This window comes from Papio anubis, chromosome 3, assembly GCF_008728515.1.
Source record: "Papio anubis isolate 15944 chromosome 3, Panubis1.0, whole genome shotgun sequence".
In the NCBI taxonomy this organism is placed as follows: Eukaryota; Metazoa; Chordata; class Mammalia; order Primates; family Cercopithecidae; genus Papio; species Papio anubis.
In genome coordinates, this window is record NC_044978.1 from 97,223,635 (window position 1) to 97,245,089 (window position 21,455).

Consider the following 21,455-nt stretch of genomic DNA (forward strand, 5'->3'; position numbering starts at 1 on the left):
GCTCAGACAGGAAAAAAAAAAAAAAAAAAACAATGAGTCACCACCCACAAGAGCCAAGATTTCGAGAAAATTTGTCTTTCACAAGTGCAGATGTATGAAAAGGACACCTCTTCATTTATTGAGGAAGTTTCGATGTTTTTATATACATGCACAATGCTTACACACAAAGTCAATGTTGTGATAATGTAGTTCTGTGGAGTTAAATGTGAAAAAAAAACAAACAAACATTAAATGAGTTAGAACTCTTTGAAAGTCTCTACACATTTTATATCTCCAATTTATACTGGATGTTGGTAACACGGCTCAGGCTGAAGAAGCCTCAGGATTCTGGGGATCAATGATGTAAGTTCTGGAGTCTGAAGTCCATCAAGCCTGGAGTTCTGATGTCTAAGGCAGCAAAAGAAAAGTATGTCCTAGCTCTCAGAGAGACATCATTTTGCTTTCTGTATTATTATAGTTCTATCCCGGCCCCAGTTGTTTGGATGGTGCCCACCAACACTGAGGGGCAGCTCTTCACCTAATCCACTCAGGCTCACACACTAATTTCCTCTGCAAACACCTTCACAGACACACCCAAAATAATGTCTTACCAGATGTCTAGGTATTCTTTAATACAGTCAAGTTGACAAGTAAAATTAAGTCCACAAGTCCAACCCATGTCAACTTGGCAACCATGCACATCTTCTTAAACCATACTTAATTTCCAAATAAAGACAATAACAAGATAATGGTTCCACCATACATGATTCAACTATCCTGTGTTTGTGATTTTCAGGATTTTAGGTGTTAGGAACTTAGGCTTTAGGGATTTTGATCTTTCAGATATCAACACTTGGAATTGGTGTTCAGAAATGCGTCTTTTAGGATTATCCAAATCTGTAAAACTAAAGCACTGTATGTAGAACTGTCATTCGATTGTTAATCGATTCCTTATTTTCAATAATTCTTTTTAACCAAATTTTCATCAACCACAAAATGTGCATGAGGCAAAAAATAAATTTAGACACTCAGTAACAAGAAAACCAAAACTATACATCAGAATAACATGAGTGCAAACCTTATGCCAACTTGCCAACAGCAAACTGTAGGCAAGTTCACTGTAAAAGCCAGGTTAACCTAGTTCCACCACACACAAAGCACATTTGGAAGGCAATTCAGTTCTTTCAATGTGTACTGGGATATCCTTTCCTAATCTACAAGACCAAGTCAGAGTCACCACTGCCCCAACACTATGCTATTACTTTTTATCCTGAGATGTAAATCAATAATCATTTCAGCAGCTAACTGAAAACATAAATCCTTCTTTTTAGTACATTTTTGATTTCTTGACATACTTAGTAAGAGATATATCTATACTGGCCAAGAAATAAAGTCCTACTTGTCTTCACAAAGGCTGAAAAAATGTGTGTGTGTGTTCCAGTGGTAAGTTTGAATATGTCAAATTTAAGTAACATCTTCTTTATCCTGTTTAAAGTGTATATCCAAAGTTAATCTAAGCAGCAATTTGTACTTAGTATTATGTCTCTAAAATTTAAAAATATGCTAAAATTTCCATAAACTCTTATTTTTTAATCTTTAATCTCTGAGTTTACAAATTTTCCTAATATTAGTATGAATGCACAGAAGTATTTTAAAAGCAAGAACATGCATATTCTAAGCAACCATAAATAGAGAAACTAATTAAAAAATGAAGTGCTGGGCCAATGAACACCTTGAGTGAATATCAAATGAATACTCTTACAGCATGATTTCAGTTCCAAAAGTACCATAGCAACATACAAATGTTAGAAAAAGCTATCCAAATAACCTCGGTTAAAACATGTCATCTCGTTAACCTGTTTCTGAAATTATGCTTCTTAGGAATAATTTTAATTAAATTCTCCTAGCATTCAAATTTACTTTGAATCCCAGCACGCTTCCAAGCACTGTATAAATCATATTAAAACTTTCTAAGTTGAAATTTATTTATGGCCAAACACACACATGCAATCACATACAGTGTTATACTTAATGAAACGGCATTAAGTTTTTCTTAAATGGATTTTAAGTTGGCAAACAGGTTTTATACTAAGCAAGAAAACATTTCGTTTCTGTGGAAACTTCATTCAATTTCCGTCTTGACAGGGTTTCATTTTCTATAACCAACCAAAAGAAAGGTCAGCAGTGGGCACAAAGCAAAGTTCACATGCATGGGAGACTAATGCTTACAGCGGCACATCCTGCTCCCGAGAAGTCTGGACACTCCTCCCGGAGAGGCCCAACAGAGGACAAGAGGAAAAGATGGAGGATATATAAGCTGCCTCCGCTGCAACTTCCTGAATGAAGAAGTCTTCAAACACCTAAACACACCCACACATGCACACACACACACACCAGCAAATGAATGGAAATTTGGTACATTTTTAAAGTACTCACATTTCATACGGAACTTTTAATAACTTCTTACTTTCAGATAGACACAGGCTCAATCCATACTCATGGAAATTAGCTTTACACAAAATATAAATAATAATATTGAATTTGATACAAAATAACACGAATGCCTTCATGAGTTATATTGCAGTTATTATTGGAAGTGAAGGTAGTTAGATTTTATGATGTTTAATCATATTTCCCTAAAATTAGCAGAACCTACTTTACTGGGACGTTTAGGTATTATTCTGGATAATACTAATTAATTCAAATTCAAAATAAAATAAGAAAAGTTAAAATATAAGGCTGGGCATGGTGGTTCACAGCCATAATCTCAGCACTTTGAGAGGCCAAGGAGAGAGGATTGCTTGAGCCCAGGAGTTTGAGACCAGCCTGGGCAACACAGTGAGACTCCATCTCTATTTAATTAAAAAAAAAACCACACACACACACACACACACACACACACACACACACACGTAATATATGTGTGTATATATATGTGTGTGTATATAAGTATATATGCTATATATACACACACCTGTTTATACATGGACTTATATATTATATATATACACACATATATATATATACTGGACTTATATGTATATATATACACAGGTATATATAAATTGGAAATTGGAATATGTATATTTTTTATATATATAAAAAACACTACAGAAAATGGCCATTTCCAATCCTATAATACTGTGTAACATCTCAAATAAACAGTTTTTAAAGTTTGAAATGACAATCTCACAGAGAATATATCAATAAAAACTCTTTGAATAGGATGTACTACATTTTATTTTCCCTTACAGATTATACGCTCTGTATTTTGCTATTTTAACAAGGTCTTGGCTCTAAGGAATATTAATTCTGACAAGCAATTAGAAGGGAGGCCATGTCACTACCATGCCATTGCGTAAAAATACTGCAGTGGAAACCTCTAACCCTATAGGCCAGGGGTCCCCAACCCCGGGCTGCAGACAGGTACCCGTCCGTGGCCTGTTAGGAATCGGGCACAGCAGGAGGTGTGCAGTGGGCAAGCAAGTATTACTGTCTGAGCTCTGCCTTCTGTCAGATCAGTAGCAGCATTCGATTCTCATAGGAGTATGAACCCTACTGTGAACTGCACATGTGAGGGATCTAGGGTGCATGCTCCTTATGAGACTCCAACTAATGCCCGATGATGTGAGGTGGAACAGTTTCATCGTGACACCATGCACCTCCATCCCTGTCCCCTGATGGCTGCCCTTGGTGCCAAAAATGTTGGGGACCGTTGCTATAGGCTGGCTAGCATTCATCAGGCCACATAAAATTCCAAACAACTCCAGTGAAGATGGTTACCTCCTCTTCCCAAAACAGTATTTATTTTGAAACCTGTTTTGTGTATTAGTGATGTTTATGTTCCATATCTTTGTTAGACACTTACCTGTAATTTTTTGCAGCAAAGGTGACAATTCAGATTCTTCACAGAAGACCTGAGCCAATGCTTTCTTGACTTTTTCTTCTGCTTCACCCAGGTCTTTGTCTACTGTGAGCTCTCCAGTGACAGAATAAATATATATGAGAAGGATCAGCAGTTCCTCAGGGCTGTAGTCCTCATTGGTTCTCTGGGTTATAGGCTTAATCATGGGCAACAGCTGATTTAACACAACGGACATTGTTGACTCCCCAATACTCTAAAATAAAAAATGACATGAAAATATGTCAATCTTCTACAAAGATATAATTTATGGACTACATTAGTCTAATGATAGCTTTCAAACAAGTCTGTATGTGATATTTACCGGCTGCATTGCTTTTTATTTGCGTTTTTCTTGTCCTGAAGAGAATACTACAAGTAGTTTGGCATTAGAGTTTTTGTTTTGAAAGTCCTAATTTATAAAATGCCTTGTCACGTTGTAGGTTTCATTAAATCATCTTAATATTGCTTAAACAAATAGGAGTCCATTAATTTTAAAGAAAAAAAATGTAAGTACTTCAGATACTTGAAATTTTTTTAAAGAGATGTGGTATATTTGTAAGATAATATTACTTAACAAAAAAACAAACATGACAACATCTATATATCCAAATGAATGCTGACACTGCTTCAAAGGAATCACCTCGGATTTTCCAGCATATTCTTTATAATAGTCTCTATATCAGCAAATATTAGCCAGAATACTTTTTAAAACAACAAAAAGTCACTTTCTGCTAAATCCGATGAATAAAATATGGAATCAAACAGGGTAATGTCACTTAGGATTCAAAATTTCTCTGAGTGAGTCAGTAGATAACTCGCATTAAATTTTAAAAAATGCCTTTAGCTCTTCCACAACTTCTTGAGCGATATTTAGCAGAGGATTTCAAAATTCTTTGAATGTGATAATAGCACTGTATTACTGGAGAAACTGTATTATGTACAGAAACTGTACATATTTCTATCATAAATTCTGAGATTTTTGGTGAATACAGAAATCTTCATCTTAAATAATATGATTTAATTCTTCTTAAAATATAAAATAATCCTATAAGATAAAACTCTACACTTTGTATTTACATTCAAATCAGGAGCCAAATTAACACAACTTGCAACTTTCATTAACCATTCAATGAGCACCTACTATGTTGTAGGCACTAGTCTAGGAATACAGCAGTGCACAGAACAAATTCCCTACTTTCATAGAGTTTACATTGTAGTTAGAGAAAACAATTAAAAAGCAAAAGAAGTAAAACATAAACAGCAGCCCACCCTTACCTATGGTTTTGCTTTCCATGGTTTCACTTACCTGTGGTCCAAAAATATTACATACAATAAGATGTTTTGAGAGAGAGAGAGAGAGAGAGAGAGAGAGAGACCCCATTCCTATAACTTTCAGTGTTGTATATCATTAGAACTGTTCTAATTTTTATTAGTTATTGTTAATCTCTTACTGTGCCTAATCTACAAATTAAACTTTATCATAGGTATGTATAGAAAAAAACACAGTATATACAGGATTCAGGACTATGCATAGTTTCAGGAATCTACTGACAGTCTTGGGTCTTGGAACATATCCCATGCAGATAAGCAAGCAGGGACTACTGTAGTATATTAGAGTGGTAAGTGCTATAAAGAAAAATAAAGCGGGAAAGGAAACACATCTTAGGATGTGCGTCTGTGTGTATGAATATGCACACACAGTTTGGGGCTGCAGTGAGCTATGATTGTGTCAGTGCACTCTAGCCTGCGCAACAGAGCAAGACCCTGTCTCTAAAAAAAGTTCTTTTTAATGCTCAAAGAAGAAAAGCTTTATTGTGGATACAGTTTACGTAGGAAAAGTCGTGTTAAAAGGAAATATTAGAATAAAGAAATACCAGTAGAAACTCTTTCTCTTTTTGAAGAGAAAGTTAACAGCAAACAGCTCAATGTTGTTCTGTGCTGAAATGATTACCCAAAATGAGCTTTTCTAGTCAAGCCATTTCCACACCTGGAAAAATTTGGATAGATCATCTCAAGGTTAAGGTTCATGATTATATTTCATACACAAAAAACAGCTGTTACCATTTATTTCCACTAAAAATCTTGGATGTTCACAATGTACCATAGAAAAATAAAATGTTCAGTCCTTGGAATGGATGAGATAAAAATGGAAAAGAACAGAATAGAGATTTTATTGTCACATGGTGACAAGACACAATTTACCAAGTGTGAACACACACATGCTTCCAAAGGACCAGGGGGCCGAAAGTTTTGAAGACATCCTACGGCTGCCCTACAGCTTCAGGACTCTTTAGAGCAGGGGTGTCCAACCTTTTGGCTTCCCTAGGCCACACTGGAAGAAGAAGAACTGTCTTGAGCCACACATAAAATACACTACCACTAACGATAGCTGATGAGTTTTTTAAAAATTGCAAAACAATCTCATAATGTTTTAAGAAAGTTTATCAATTCCTTTTGGGCTGCTGCATTCAAAGCCATCCTGGGCCACATGCAGCCCATGGATCATGGGTTGGGCAAACTCGCTCTAGAGGAACCTTCAAGTGTTTCTTTGCTTTATAAGCTGCCCAAAGTAATTTAAAAGAGTCCTGTGGTTGGCCTGTTAAAAGAAGGTCATGAAGGTTGCAGCTTTCATTTTTGCTGTTTACTCTATCACTAACTCCTTGGATGACAATAAACAGATTCTTTCATTGCTTTATGTCCCATTTCTAGAAACCAGGTGTATACATAAAGCATCTATTCTACAGGAGCCCTCTGGGTCTCCCTCCAGAGCAACATGATTTTTTAAAATATAGTTACAAAAAGTTTATATAGTTATAAAACAGAATAGAATAATCATCATGATCAGTTGTAAAGATTCATTCACTAACATCTGGCCTTCAGAGCTTAATTTTCAAGTCATTGGTCTATGATATGTGCAAGAGAATAAAATCTCTCATTAGTTATACCCTATCAGTATTCTGTTGTATATACCAATTTCTAAAATTACATTCTAAATCTGTTTCATGCATCCCAAGAAGCCTATAACTGATCTGAATACAAAGTCAGGAATACTGACCAATCTTAAAGAGCCATCAGAGATGGTAGAATAAAGAGATTCTAGTTCAAAGAAGCTAGATTCCAACGCTGATTGTTCCTCTAATTCCTTAACTTTTCAGGATCTCTTCTTTCTAAACTGACATGATCTGACCAGAGGATGGCTGGGCAATAAGTCATGTTACGCCCAGGTCTCCATTTTCACTTTCTTCCCCTTTTCCTTTTTTAAAAACTCTACCATTGTTGTGAAGGCAGGAATTCATACTCTTACTGCTGGCTACTTAGCAAAACGTAAATGCTCAAAAAAGACCAGGTGTGGTGGCGCATGCCTATAATTCCAGTACTTTGGGACGCCAATAGGGGAGGACCACTTGAGGCCAGGAGTTTGAGAACAGCCTGGGCAACATAGTGAGACTGCAGTCTCTACATAAAATAGAAAACTAGCTGAGCATGGTGGCATGTGCCTGCAGTCCCAGCTACTCAAGAGGCTGAGGCAGAAGGATCGCTTGAACCCAGAAGTTTGGGGCTGCAGTGAGTTATGATTGTGCCAGTGCACTCTGGCCTGTGCAACAGAGCAAGACTGAATGCAATTTTAGTATCCTGGATGGGCTCTTGGAATAGAAAAAGGACTTTAGGGGAAAATTAATGAAATCTGAATGAAGTCTGGAGTTTATAGTTAATGTACCCATGCTAGTTTCTTATATTTGATAAATGCACCACAGTAATATAAGATTCTAACAATAAGGTGAAGAATATATGGAAACTCTCTGTACTATCTTGGGAACTTTTCTGTAAATCTAAGCTATTCTAAAATAAAATGCTTAGGGAAGGTAAAGGAGGGAGAAGGAAGGGGAAAAGAAGAAAGGAAGGGGAAGGGAGGGCAGGGATGAGAAATAAAGACTTCATGGTCAGGAAGAACTCCTCACAACCTGAGCCATCAGCCAAGATAAGGGACTGACCCAAGAAGCCATAAAGTCTCCATCAATGGCAAAGACAGGCAGGGTGGTCATCTGCCAAAGATGAAGCAATGAGAACCCTCTGCCGCTCTGGCTTGGAAGGTAAGCTAGACTAGACCCTCTTAGTGCTATCCATAAAAGCATGGTTCTAAACTGAATGTTTATACATTTTCTGCTCTTCTCTATTCTTAGAATGGAACTTTAATAATAAGGAAGAAAAAAAATCAATGACTCCATAGATTGAAAATGTTTTAAAGGCAGAAGACAGAATCTCAAGAGGATTAATAATAAGGATGTGGGAATAAGATAATACGCTTGGGTTTCAATCCAGGTTGTACCACTTACTAGCTGTATGACCTTGGGCAAATTATTTACCTTCTCCAAGTCTCAATTTCCTCATTTGTAAAATGGAAACAACACCATAAATGCCTGAATATTAGGCAATCCTATATCACAGCCATCCGTGTGCATAACATTGGGACAATTGGTTAAACTACTTTGCGGTTTCAAATGACATAATCCCCACAATAGGGTAGTCCTCGTAAAGACTCAAATATAAAGTGATGCCCTATTTTCTGAGGGCTAATTTGGGGAAAGTACTTTATCTGATTTAGGAATATATAATCATAGCTTTTGCCTCATTAGGTTGTTCTGAAGATGTAACATTAGAAATGAATTACACAACACAGTGCCTGGCACACAGCCTCCAGTAAATACAAATTATTACTACCACGACTCCCACCTACTACCCCACAGGCTCCTTTCTTAGAACTGATTAAGATGGTTGGAAAGAGAATTAGACCTTCTAAGAAGAGGAAATTGGTAGTCTCAAAGGAGGGAGGGGAAGCCTGCAAATACTGGGTTTGAAATCACATCTTGGAACTTAACTGCAACAGTCAGTGAAAGGTCAAAGGCAATATAAACATTATTAAACACTCCCATTTAAAAAGGACACGCACAGCAAACCAAATCCAAGACCGAAAGAAAAAAGGCTTCCTTACAAAGTACTGAGATTAAGTTTCTCATTTGTTTTGATATAAATGGGCTTACTAGTAGGAGGTAGAAGACTGAAGCTGTGTCTACAGTGACAAAACCTTTTGTTTATTTGAAGTCTGGGGCTCCTGTTATTCGTGAATGAGTCCTCAGTCACTATGTGCAAAAGGCCCTCTGTAAAATATGTGTTTTCTTTAAAAAAGCTGATCTTTTTGGTTCAATTAAAATGCCACTGCAAAGTCAGAGTTTGTCTCTGTACTGGCTACCTTGGCAGGCATGAGGAGCAAACAGGCTTTATTCCACGTGGCTGCAGAGCAGGCCAGGCTGGCTGTACACCTGCTCTTCTGTGGTGCACAGCCTGAAGACACTCAGTAAAACTCCAAATCATGCTAAGCTTCTGCTGGAGAACCCATCTCTGCAACTCATTGTGTTAGTTCATTTGTGTTGCTATGAAGGAATACCTGAGGCTTGGTACTTTATCAGGAAAAGAGATTTATTTGACTCACAGTTCTGCAGGTTGTACAAGCATGGTGTTAGTATCTGCTTGGCTTCTGGTAAGGCCCCAGGAATCTTCAATCACAAAGGAAGGTAAAGGGGGTACTCAGCACATCACATGATGAGAGAGAGCAAGAGAGAAGTGGGAAGGTACCACACTCTTTTAAACAACCAGATCTTTTATGAACTCAAAGCAAGAACTCACGTGTTACCATGAAGAGGGCACCAAGCTATTCATAATGGATCTACCCCCATAACCCAAACATCTCCCACCAGGCCCCACCTCCAACACTGGGGATCACATTTTGGTTTTTTTGTTATTATTATTTTTGACAAACCAGACTTTACTAAAATTTCTGTTCATCAGATGTAACTAATAAGGCAGTAAAAGGTAAATCCAGTCTCCAACATACACAAAAAACTTCAAAAAATCAGTACAAAGTATACCAAAGCTTCAGACTTCATGAGAGAGGATATCCAAATACCATTAGGCACATATACATGTACTCAGCATCATTAATCAACAGGAAAATGCGAGCTAAATTCACAGTAAATCCATATCATACTAACTGGAATGGCTAAGTGAAAAAAAGAATTAAAAAAGAACCTTCCAATATCAAATGTAGGCAAGGATGTGGAGTCACTAAACCTCTCATACATTGCTACAAGGAGTGAATATTGACATAAACACTATTAAACCTGTTCTGTGACATCATTAAAGCTGAACACAAGAATTTCTGATGAAGCCGAAACTTCATTCTTAGGTACAAGGGTTTCAACATGAGGTTTGGAGAGGGCAAATATCCAAATATCATTCCATCCATGGCCTCCTCAAATCTCATGTCCTTCTCACAATAAAAAATCAGTCATCCCCTCCCAATAGTCCCCCAAGGTCTTGACTCATTCCAGAATCAACTCAAAAGTCCAAAGTCTCATCATAGACTCAGAGTAAGTTCCTTTCACTTACAAGCCTGAAAAATAAAAAAAAAGCTATTTACTTCCAAGATACAATGATGGTATAGAAATTAGGTAGACATTCCCATTCCAAAAGGGAGGAATCAGCCAAAAGAAAGGGGCAACAGACCCTACACAACTCTAAAACCCAGCAGGGCAGACATTAAACGTTAATGCCCCCCCCAAAAAGTCTTTGACTCTATGTCTCACATCCTGGGCACACTGGTGTGAGAAGTAGGCTCCCAAGGCTTTGGACAGCCCTGCCCTTGTGGCTTTGAAGGGTGCAACCACCAAGGTTGCTCTCATGGGTCAGAGCTAAGTGTCTGCAGCTTTTCCAAGCTCAGGATGCAAGCTGCCAGTGGCTCTACCATTCTGGGGTCTGGAGGATGGTGGCCTCCTTCCCACAAAGCTCATCTCGAAAGTGTCTCAGTGTGGAATCTGTGTGGGGGCACCACACTCACATTTCCCCTCCACACTGCCTTAGTAGAGTCTCTCTTCAGGGGCTCCACCTCTTCAACAGGTTTCTACCTGGACATCCAGGCTTTCCAGTACATCTTCTGAAATCTAAGGGGAAGCTGCCCAGCCTGCTTCACTCATGCACTCTGAGTGCCTACAGTCTTAAAACCATGTAAAACTTGGCAAACCTTATGAATTGTGCCCTCCAGAGCAGCAACTAAAATAGTATCTGGTGCCCTTTGAGTCACAGCTGGAGCTGGAGTGGCCAGGATCCATAGGGCAGTAGGGCCTCAGATCTGGCCCCTGAAACTATTGTTTCCTCCTACACCTCTGGGCCTGTAATGGGAGGGGCTGCAAAGGAGATTTCAGAAATGCTTTCAAGGCCATTTTCTCATTGTTTTGGATATTAGCACTTGGATTCCTTTTAGTCATGTAAAATCTCTCTAGTAAGTTGTTGCTCCACAGTCTGCTTGTACTCCTCTCCTGAAAATGCTCTTTCTATCTCTACTACATGGCCAGATTGTGACTTTTCCAAATTTTTATGCTTTGCTTCCCTTTTAAATATAAATTCCAATTTTAAGGAATTTTTTTGCTCCTATATCTGGTCATAGGTTGTTAGAAGCAGCCATATCACATCATGAATGTTTTGCTGCTTAGAAATTTCTTCTGCCAGAAACTCTAAGTCATCTTGCATAACATGAGTGACCATCACTCCAATTCTCCATAACTTTCTCATTTCCAATTGAGACCTCATCAGCCTGGGTCATCACTGTCCATATTTCTATCAGCATTTTGGTCACAACTATTGAACCACTCTCTAATAAGCTCCAAACTTTCCCTCATCTTCCTCTTTTCTTCTGAGCTCTCCAAACTCTTCCAGCCTCTGCCCATTCCTAAGTTCCAAATCCACTTCCACATTCTCAAGTATTTTTATAGCAATACCCCATTCCTGGTGCCAATTTTCTGTGTTAGGTTGTTTGCATTGCTATAAAGGAATACCTGAGACTGGGTAATTTATAAAGAAAAGAGGTTAATTTTGCTCACAGTTCTGCAGGCTGTACAAGTATGGCACAAGCATCTGCTCAGCTTCTGGTAAGGTCTCAGGAAGCTTTACAATCATGGTAGAAGGCAAAGCGTGAGCTGGCATATCACATGGTGAAAGAGAATGGAGGTCAGGGGAGCAGGTAGCATACTCTTTTAAACAACCAGATCTCACATAAACTCTGAGCAAGAACTCACTCACTACTGTGAGGAGGGCCCCTAGCAATCAAGAGAGATCTGCCCTCATGATCCAAATATCTCCCACCAGGCCCCACCTCCAACACTGAGAATCACATTTCAACATGAGATTTGGAGGGGACAAATATCCAAACTATATCATCCTCCCAACTTCAGCCAAGTCATGGTGTGTGCAGGCGCATAGGATGTTGCCAGTGGGAGCCTGACAGAGTGCCCAAAGGAGCCCACATCCTAGTCCCTGGAATCTGTGACTGTGGTACTTTACACAGCAACAGGGACTTTGCAGATGTGATGAAGGTTGCAGATCTTCAGATGGGAAGATTACCTACATTATCTGGGTAGGGCCAATCTAATTATATGAGTGCTTAAAAGTTGAGGATTTTTCCTGGCTGTGCTGAAAGAGAGATGTAATGATGAAGAATCAGAGAGATTCAACATTGCTGGCTTTGAAGATGGAAGAAGGAGGTCATGAGCCATGGAATGCTGGGGGCCTGTAGAAGCTGGAAAGAGCAAGGAAACAAATTATCTCCTAGAGTCTCCAGACAGAGAGGCAACCCTGATGATATCTTGATGTTAATCCAGTAAGACCTGCTGAACAGTAAGAGAACAAATCCGTGTTGTGTTAAGCCACTAAATTTGTGGTAATTTGCTACAGCAGCAATAGAAAATTAATACAAGTGGTTGATGTAAGGTAGGGCCTGAGAAGTTCTGCATCAGGGCACACAACTCAGGCAGAGAATCTGGTACATGGCGGTAGGATGCTGTGGTTTGAATGTTTGTCCCCTCCAAAACTCAAGCTGAAATTTAATTGCTATTGTTACAGTATTAAGAAGTAGGATCTTTAAGAGATAATTAGGCCATAAGGGCTCTACCCTCATGGGTGGGATTGGTGCAGTTACAAAGCAGCAATTTCAGCCGTCTCTTGCTCTCTCGACCTTTCCACCTTTCTGTAAGAGATAATGCAACAAAAAGGCCTCACCAAACACCTGCACCTTGATATTGGACTTCCCAGCCTTCAGAACAATGAGCCAATAAATTTCTAGTTGTTATAAAGTACCCAGTCTCAGGTATTGTTGTAGCAGCACAAAACAGGCTAAGACACAGGGCTCAATACACACTTGCTGAATGATTAAATGAACAAGCAATAACATGCATGAATAGGCAATTCAGCTGTATCCATTCCATCTGTACCACTAGGGATCCAGTGCACGTCTTCAGGGATGTGATAGAGAGGAAAGGCACAGAGACACACTGAATTTAAAGCTTATTACTTAATAATTTTACCTAGAACTAGTCAGTTAAAAACTATGTAAGCTCATAATCCAATATTTATCAGATCCAGAATAATTATATAAGAGGACAGTAGTTTTCTAAGTTTGGTCCACAGGCTCCTGAGATCCCAGAGATTCTGTCAAGAGGTCCATGAGGTCAAAATTATTTTTGTAATAATAGTAATGCATTCTTTACCTTTTTCACTGTATTGACATTTGCACTAATAGTGCAAAAGTATGGTGGGTAAATTTGCTGGTAACAACACAGATAAAGGCAGTGGCTCCAAACTAATACTCGTTGAATTCTTTACCACTAGGCTATATACTCACAGCTGAATTTTGTAAAAGCCAGTTTCACTTAAGAGCTCTTGACATGGCCAGGTACAGTGGCTCATGCCTGTAATCCTTGCACTTTGGGAGGCTGAGGTGGGCGGATCACGAGGTCAGGAGTTCCAGACTAGCCTGGCCAAGAGACCAGCCTAGCCAATACGGTGAAACCCCGTCTCTACTAAAAATACAGAAATTAGCCAGATATGGTAGCACCTGTAATCCCAACTACTCACGAGGCTGAGGCAGGAGAATTGCTAGAACCCGGGAGGCAGAGGTTGTAGTGAGCCGAAGATCACGCCATTGCACTCCAGCCTGGGTGACAGAGTGAGACTCCAACTCAAAAAAAAAAAAAAAGAAAAAGAAAAGAAAAAAGAGCTCCTGGCTGGGCACAGTGGCTCACATCTGTAATCCCAGCACTTTGGGAGGCCAAGGCGGGCAGATCATGATGTCAGGAGATCGAGACCATCCTGGCTGACAAGGTGAAACCTCGTCTCTACTAAAAATACAGAAAAATTAGCCTGGCATAGTGGCAGGCGCCTGTAGTCCCAGCTACTCGGGAGGCTGAGGCAGGAGAATGGCATGAACCCAGGAGGCGGAGCTTGCAGTGAGCCGAGATCGCGCCACTGCACTCCAGCCTGGGTGACAGAGTGAGACTCTGTCTCAAAACAAACAAACAAACAAAAAGACCTCATAACAAAGTGGTCAAAATTATTAATCTTATTGACTTTCAATCTTAAATGTCTCTTTAATATTGTGCATGACAAAATGGGAATATGTATGAAGCACTTCTGCTATATACTAACGACAATGGTTATCCCTAGAAAAAGCACTTGTGCAATTGTTTTGAGTTGTGCGCTGAAGTAATTGCTTCTTTCATGCAATAGCATTGTTACTTGAAAGAATGACATAGAAGTTACAATTTTTCAGACTTGGCTATTTCGTACATATTTTCTCCAAAATGAACAAAGTGAGACTGTTCCTTCAAGGAAAACAACTGACATATTTACTGTCAATGTCAAAATTCTGGCAAAAATTGCAATTCTGGGAAACTTATATATGCCACTGCCAGATGATCTATTCTTAAAAACTCTTCTGATGAGATCAGTGGTGACATTAAATGTGATTTTTTGAATTGCATAATAAAATGTGTCAACATTTGGAACATCTGTATAATTTGGTGAATCAATGTTTTCCAAATGACCAATGCATGATGTAAGACAATCAGGCATAGGCTAAAGATCCATCCAAAATACAAGGTAGACCAGTGAATTTTAATGTAAAAGGGTACAAAAAGCTCATTGATAGGGTTTCAAATGCCACATTACAAGTTACCTTCCAGAAATCACTACTTGTAGAGTTTAGATATAGCATCAAACTAGCATATCCACAAACATCTAAAAAAGCCATCACAATATTCCTCGCTTTTCCAACTATATGTCTGCATGAGGCTTGATTTTTTTCATATTTTTCAACCAAAACAATATATAGCAGCCTATTGAATGAGGAAGTAAACATAAGAATCCAGCTGTTTTCTATTCAGCAAAACACTAAAAATATTTTCAAAACTATAAACAAATGTCATCCTCTTGTTTTGGAAATATGGTTACTCTTCATAAAATATGTTATTTATATGATGAATCAATGGATTTATTATTTTTTAAATAGATACTTTTCAATTTTCTCAGTACTAATTTCTAACACAGTAAATATCAATATTTACCAATTTAAGAATATCAAATCCTCAAAAGAAAGCTCATTATTTTCTACTCTCTTATCCTCTCTCCACAGCTAAAATACAGATAAAGTGGTTGTAATCCAGTTTTGTCTACGTTGCTGGAGAGGAAGGCTGGGAAACAAGATAGAAGAAAGATTAGTTCCCTGGATCAGAGCTTCTCAAAACTTAATGTGCATGTAAATTATCTGTGCTCAGTTAAATTCATTAGGTCTGGGATGGGGCCTAAAGATTCTGTACTTCTAAAAAACTTCCAGGTTGATGTCAATGCTTCTGATCTTGTAGCTCCTTCAAGTTCCCTAGTAAGGTATATGACTGGCCCCAGAACCTCAGCCCAGGTTAAAACCTCCAGTGGAGGGATATGTAGTTCCAGCACAAATAATGTAGACCACATTTTGAATGGCATGTGAACTGGGCCATCCAACTATTTCTAGACTGCAATGTCAAAGTGAAATAAGCTATCCTGTTTGAGTCTCTATAACACTTATTTTGGTATAGCACTTTAATCTGCATAATAATATAACACGTAAATACATATCTCCAGCCAAATTTCTCTCCTTTGCTCCAAACCCAGCCAACTGCCTATTGGACTTCTCCACTTGTATATCTCACCTGTAAATTTGATTCAATGTGTCTAAAGCTGAAATCACTATTTATGCCCCCAAATTTGCTCTTCATCTTCTACATCCTATACTATTGTGTGGTACCATCACTCTTCCAGTTGACCAAGTCAGAAACTTAGACTCTACCAGAATTCTCCCTTGCCCCTGACACATCAAATCAGCCAAGTCCTGATGATTTTTATATATCTATCCCTTCTTATCCATTCCTTCCCCTACCGCTTAAGTTGTAACTACCATCATTTCTAGCCACAATATATCTCATTCTAAAACAAAACACTGATCCATTTAAAATTATTTAATGTTAAATAAAGTCCTCAAGACAAAGCCCATAACATTACATATGCATTCCTTTTATCTTCTTGGCCCCAATTAACTGCTTAGCCTCGACAGTCATGACTTCTTTTCTCACAGATTACAATTAAACTTTGCTGAACTACTTGCATTTGCCTCTGTGCTTTTGTGCATCATGCAAATCTCCCTGCCTAGAATGTTCTTTTCCCTCTTCACTTTGTCTCAGGATTCAACCTAAGCATTATCTTTTTGACCTTCCCTAAATAGGTTAAATGTGCCTATTTTGCAATCCCAAAGAAGCCTCTATTTCTGTCTACCATGGCTCTTATCACCCTAAATTTAATTATCTATTCATATCTAGCTCTCTTCTAAGACTGAAAAATCCTTGATAGCGAGAACCACATTTTATCTCATTTCTAGGACCTACCTCCGCCCTTTGAATACAGTTGGTATTGAAATCATACTTGTCTCTAAAATGAAATAGCTGACATTAGAAAAAGAGAAAAAATAAACATTTATAAAGATATAATTGTAGATTATCTCATTTAATCCTCCTAATTACCCTGTAATATGCGTATTATTATTACAGAGAAGGAAATAGAGTTTGAAAAAGATTACTTGTCAAAGATACCAGCTGGTGAATGTTTGAGCTGGAATCCAACCCAATGCCATCTTTCTTCAAAATATACATCGAGTCTACTACACATTTTCATCTCCAGTGCTTCCCAGTCAGAGGAAAGCTAGAGTTTGCAGGGAAGGGGAATCCAAATCCTTGGGACAAGGATAATTATGACAAGGATTCTGACTAGGACAAATAATTAAGGGACCCAGCTTATAAGACAATAGATAAATTACATGAGAGCAGAGGCAGTAGCAGGGAAACTTTAGACATCAGAGGTAATCTACTGACTTGTGGCTCCTTAGAGTTCTCTGGTAAGGTACATGAAAGGCCCAAAGTCTCAGTCAAAGTTAAAACCTCCAGTGGAGGGAAACCAGATTTCCCCCACCCCCTTGGCACATAAATACCACGTGCCACAAATATTAAAGAAGATATTCCCATCCAGGATGTCACCATGCCCTAGTGACATCTGGCTGGGGCCTAGGACAGCCAGTGCCCCTGGGCCGGTGACCATAAGTTCTGTGAACTCGGTATATGCTGTGCAAATGCAGTATTTTGTATGTATATCTACAACTATATGAAAAAGGATGGGATGCACTTAAGAGATATGCACAAAAAATGCACGAAAGAGAATCAGATTCTGAAGTCATCTAACAGGGTAGAAAGGGTCTCCATGAGCAGCTGATTTAAAGATGATAGACTGGAACTATGGCATGGGCTTCAGATGCAAAGAAGGCAGAGGGTGCTAGATCAATGTTATGGAAATTGTCAAGATAGATTTAGTTCCCTTAGCGATGGAAAAAGAAGAGTGGTAAGACAAGGCAGAGAATCATTTAGGGTGGTGTAGCCGGTCCATTGTTAGAACTTCTGCATTTCTTCTGACATAGAAGTCAGAGAGGTTTTGAGAGAACTGGTATGATCTTGTTTTAAAGGGTTTCTCATTTGGGCCATGGTGAAGAGAATAAACTAGAGGGACAAGGGGATAGGCAGGGAGACAGGAAGTAATTTCAATAAACCAAGTGAGAAACAATGGGGCTTGGATCAAGGAAGGAGCATTGAATGTAATGTTAACTGGTGGAATTTGCAAAGATTTTGAAGTTAAATGCAGTGGTTTGTTGATGGACAGAATATGGAGTATAAGAAAAAGAGTCTAGAATTATTCCAAGATTTTTAGAGGAGGCTGAGAAAAGGAAGGGGTGTTTCAAAGGAGAAAGCACAGAGGACAGAATTGGTGTAAAATGTAAGAATGGGACAGATATAAATATTTCAGAAAGTAGGATGTCTAAGCTCAGGACAATAAAAGAGAACAGAATTAATTGAAGGATTCTGGAGTGAGGAGCAAAATAATGGCAAGAGTGAGAGGCAGGAAAGGTAGAAGAATGCAACAAGAAGACGTAATAGACAGGATAAGCAGATGAAAATAAACACAGAAAGGTTAATATCAAAGTATCAACGTGTTTCCCAAAATGTATTCCTATAAGGGGCACTAGCTGACAATCTGTGTCTGTGGAGCGTACAATTCTGATAGTGAGAAATAGTGAAGTCCCTGAGGAAGTGAAAACAGTCTGCAAACTTTCTCTTCTATTAAAAATGCCACAGGAGAAAAAAAATATGGTATATTCACACAATGGAATATTACATATCAATGAGAATGAATGTTCTGTAATTTCATAAAACAATAATACAGATGAAACTCACAAACATAATATATAATGGAAAAAGCCAGAAAAAATATATAATTATATCCACGTAAAATACAAAAGCCAGGGGAAATGTATCCAGATTTTCAGAAGTCCCTACTCCTTAGAGGGAGGGAGTAACCGGGAGAGAGCAAAAGAGAGGCTTCCAGGGTTGTTGGTAATCTTCCAGGTTGAGCTGAGTGCTGATTACACAGCTGTCTTCAGTTAGTAAAAATTCATTGAGCTGTACTTTTCTATATTATATTTACTTCAATAAAAAGTTTTTAAAATGACATTAAACCGGCCATATTTCCTGAGTCCTGGGAAGAACAGAGCTATCTACTTAGAGTTCTTATTACAGATTAGCATTTATCCAAAGTAAGAGCAGGAAAACATAAGAAGCTTACAGGATTCATCAAATAATCTAATTCAGCTACAAGTACCTTTGGCTAGGAAGATAGGAAAAGGACTTGATTTCAGAGGATGGAAAGAACAACTTTCAATGGATGCTCAGTTTAAAACATGCATATGTTTTAAGGGAGATATAAGTTTTTTGTAATGTTTTTTCTCCCATCTCTCGGGAAATGATGTTATGCTGTGCTTCAAACAGAACTGCCAAGTTTAAGAGGCTGTTTTCTGTAAACAGGCCAGCTGAGCCATAAGTTGCATGAAACGACGGACAAGTGACTTCTTCAGAGAGCAGAACAGAACACTACGGGGAATTGGGAACTATGCATCCAACAAAACCGCCAGCCGTTCGTCTTTATCTGGCCACGTTTAATGATTTAAGAACTCTCGTTGTCATGTTATCATCAATCAATTACAATGATTGAGCAGCCTCTAAAAACCCAAGGTTTTTAAAATGCAACAATCCATGACCTAAATTTCCTGCTGATTCTGTTGGCCCCAGGTTAGGCCTGTTTGTCTATCATCAAGGGAGCCAATAGAAATAATAAAAACAGGTCAATACTGGGCTTTCCAAACCCTTTATAAAAATATGCACACTTCTCCAACCAGTGCCAACTCAACATGTCCACTCTTTGCTTGACCTCTTGGTAAATTCTGCCCCTAATTACAAATATTTCACAGAATGTATACATTATCTAAAAACCTGTTTTTTGTTGTTGTTGTTGTTTTCCTTGCTTGCTTATTTTTTAGTCTGGCTAAGCAACCATTTTCCAATTCTGATCAGGCAACATAAATGATGTCATTTTGCTGTACTCAGCAAAGGAGCTACATCTTGGCAAATGAGGGGATATATGAGAAGATGAGAATCTAAATTTTAGCTCTCTGAAAGGAGAATGTGAAACTGCACTCCCAAGGCTGTGCTAGAATCTGACTTCCAGGATCCACAGAACAAAGCAAAGACTACTGAATGTTTAAGAAGGAGGAAGAAAATGGCCAGTAAAAAAGGCTAGTTTAAAAGCTGTCTGTACGGGGGGGGGGGGAGCGGAGCAAGATGGCCGAATAGGAACAGCTCCAGTCTCCAACTCCCAGCACGAGCGACACAGAAGACCGGTGATTTCTGCATTTTCAACTGAGGTACTGGGTTCATCTCACTGGGGAGTGCCCGAAGATCGGTGCTGGTCAGCTGCTGCAGCCCGACCAGCGAGAGCTGAAGCAGGGCTAGGCATCGCCTCACCTGGGAAGCGCAAGGGGGAAGGGAATCCCTTTTCCTAGCCAGGGGAACTGAGACACACAACACCTGGAAAATCGGGTAACTCCCACCCCAATATTGCGCTTTAAGCAAACAGGCACACCAGGAGATCATATCCCACACCTGGCCGGGAGGGTCCCACGCCCACGGAGACTCCCTCATTGCTAGCACAGCAGTCTGTGATCTACCGGCAAGGCAGCAGCGAGGCTGGGGGAGGGGCGCCCGCCATTGCTGAGGCTTAAGTAGGTAAACAAAGCTGCTGGGAAGCTCCAACTGGGTGGAGCTCACAGCAGCTCAAGGAAACCTGCCTGTCTCTGTAGACTCCACCTCTGGGGACAGGGCACAGCTACACAACAACAACAACAACAACAAAAAGCAGCAGAAACCTCTGCAGACGCAAATGACTCTGTCTGACAGCTTTGAAGAGAGCAGTGGATCTCCCAACACGGAGGTTGAGATCTGAGAAGGGACAGACTGCCTGCTCAAGTGGGTCCCTGACCCCTGAGTAGCCTAACTGGGAGACATCCCCCACTAGGGGCAGTCTGACACCCCACACCTCACAGGGTGGAGTACACCCCTGAGAGGAAGCTTCCAAAGCTAGAATCAGACAGGTACACTCGCTGTTCAGAAATATTCTATCTTCTGCAGCCTCTGCTGCTGATACCCAGGCAAACAGGGTCTGGAGTGGACCTCAAGCAATCTCCAACAGACCTACAGCTGAGGGTCCTGACTGTTAGAAGGAAAACTATCAAACAGGAAGGACACCTACACCAAAACCCCATCAGTACAACGCCATCATCAAAGACCAGAGGCAGATAAAACCACAAAGATGGGGAAAAAGCAGGGCAGAAAAGCTGGAAATTCAAAAAATAAGAGCACATCTCCCCCGGCAAAGGAGCGCAGCTCATCGCCAGCAACGGATCAAAGCTGGACGGAGAATGACTTTGACGAGATGAGAGAAGAAGGCTTCAGTCCATCAAATTTCTCAGAGCTAAAGGAGGAATTACGTACCCAGCGCAAAGAAACTAAAAATCTTGAAAAAAAAGTGGAAGAATTGACGGCTAGACTAATTAATGCAGAGAAGGTCATAAACGAAATGAAAGAGATGAAAACCATGACACGAGAAATACGTGACAAATGCACAAGCTTCAGTAACCGACTCGATCAACTGGAAGAAAGAGTATCAGCGATTGAGGATCAAATGAATGAAATGAAGCGAGAAGAGAAACCAAAAGAAAAAAGAA

General features: G+C 39.4%; 1 protein-coding gene across 4 annotated transcripts in view; it reads right to left on the reverse strand.

Annotated features, from left to right (window-relative positions):
* The window catches only part of SCFD2 (sec1 family domain containing 2), a 556,166-nt gene that overhangs the window by 272,872 nt on the left and 261,839 nt on the right, over positions 1-21,455 (reverse strand). For all 4 annotated transcript variants that reach the window (XM_031664454.1, XM_031664453.1, XM_017958819.3 and 1 more), the window contains exon 5: positions 3,848-4,097. In XM_031664454.1, the coding sequence (XP_031520314.1) occupies positions 3,848-4,097 (250 nt within the window). The remainder of the gene's footprint in view (positions 1-3,847; positions 4,098-21,455) is intronic.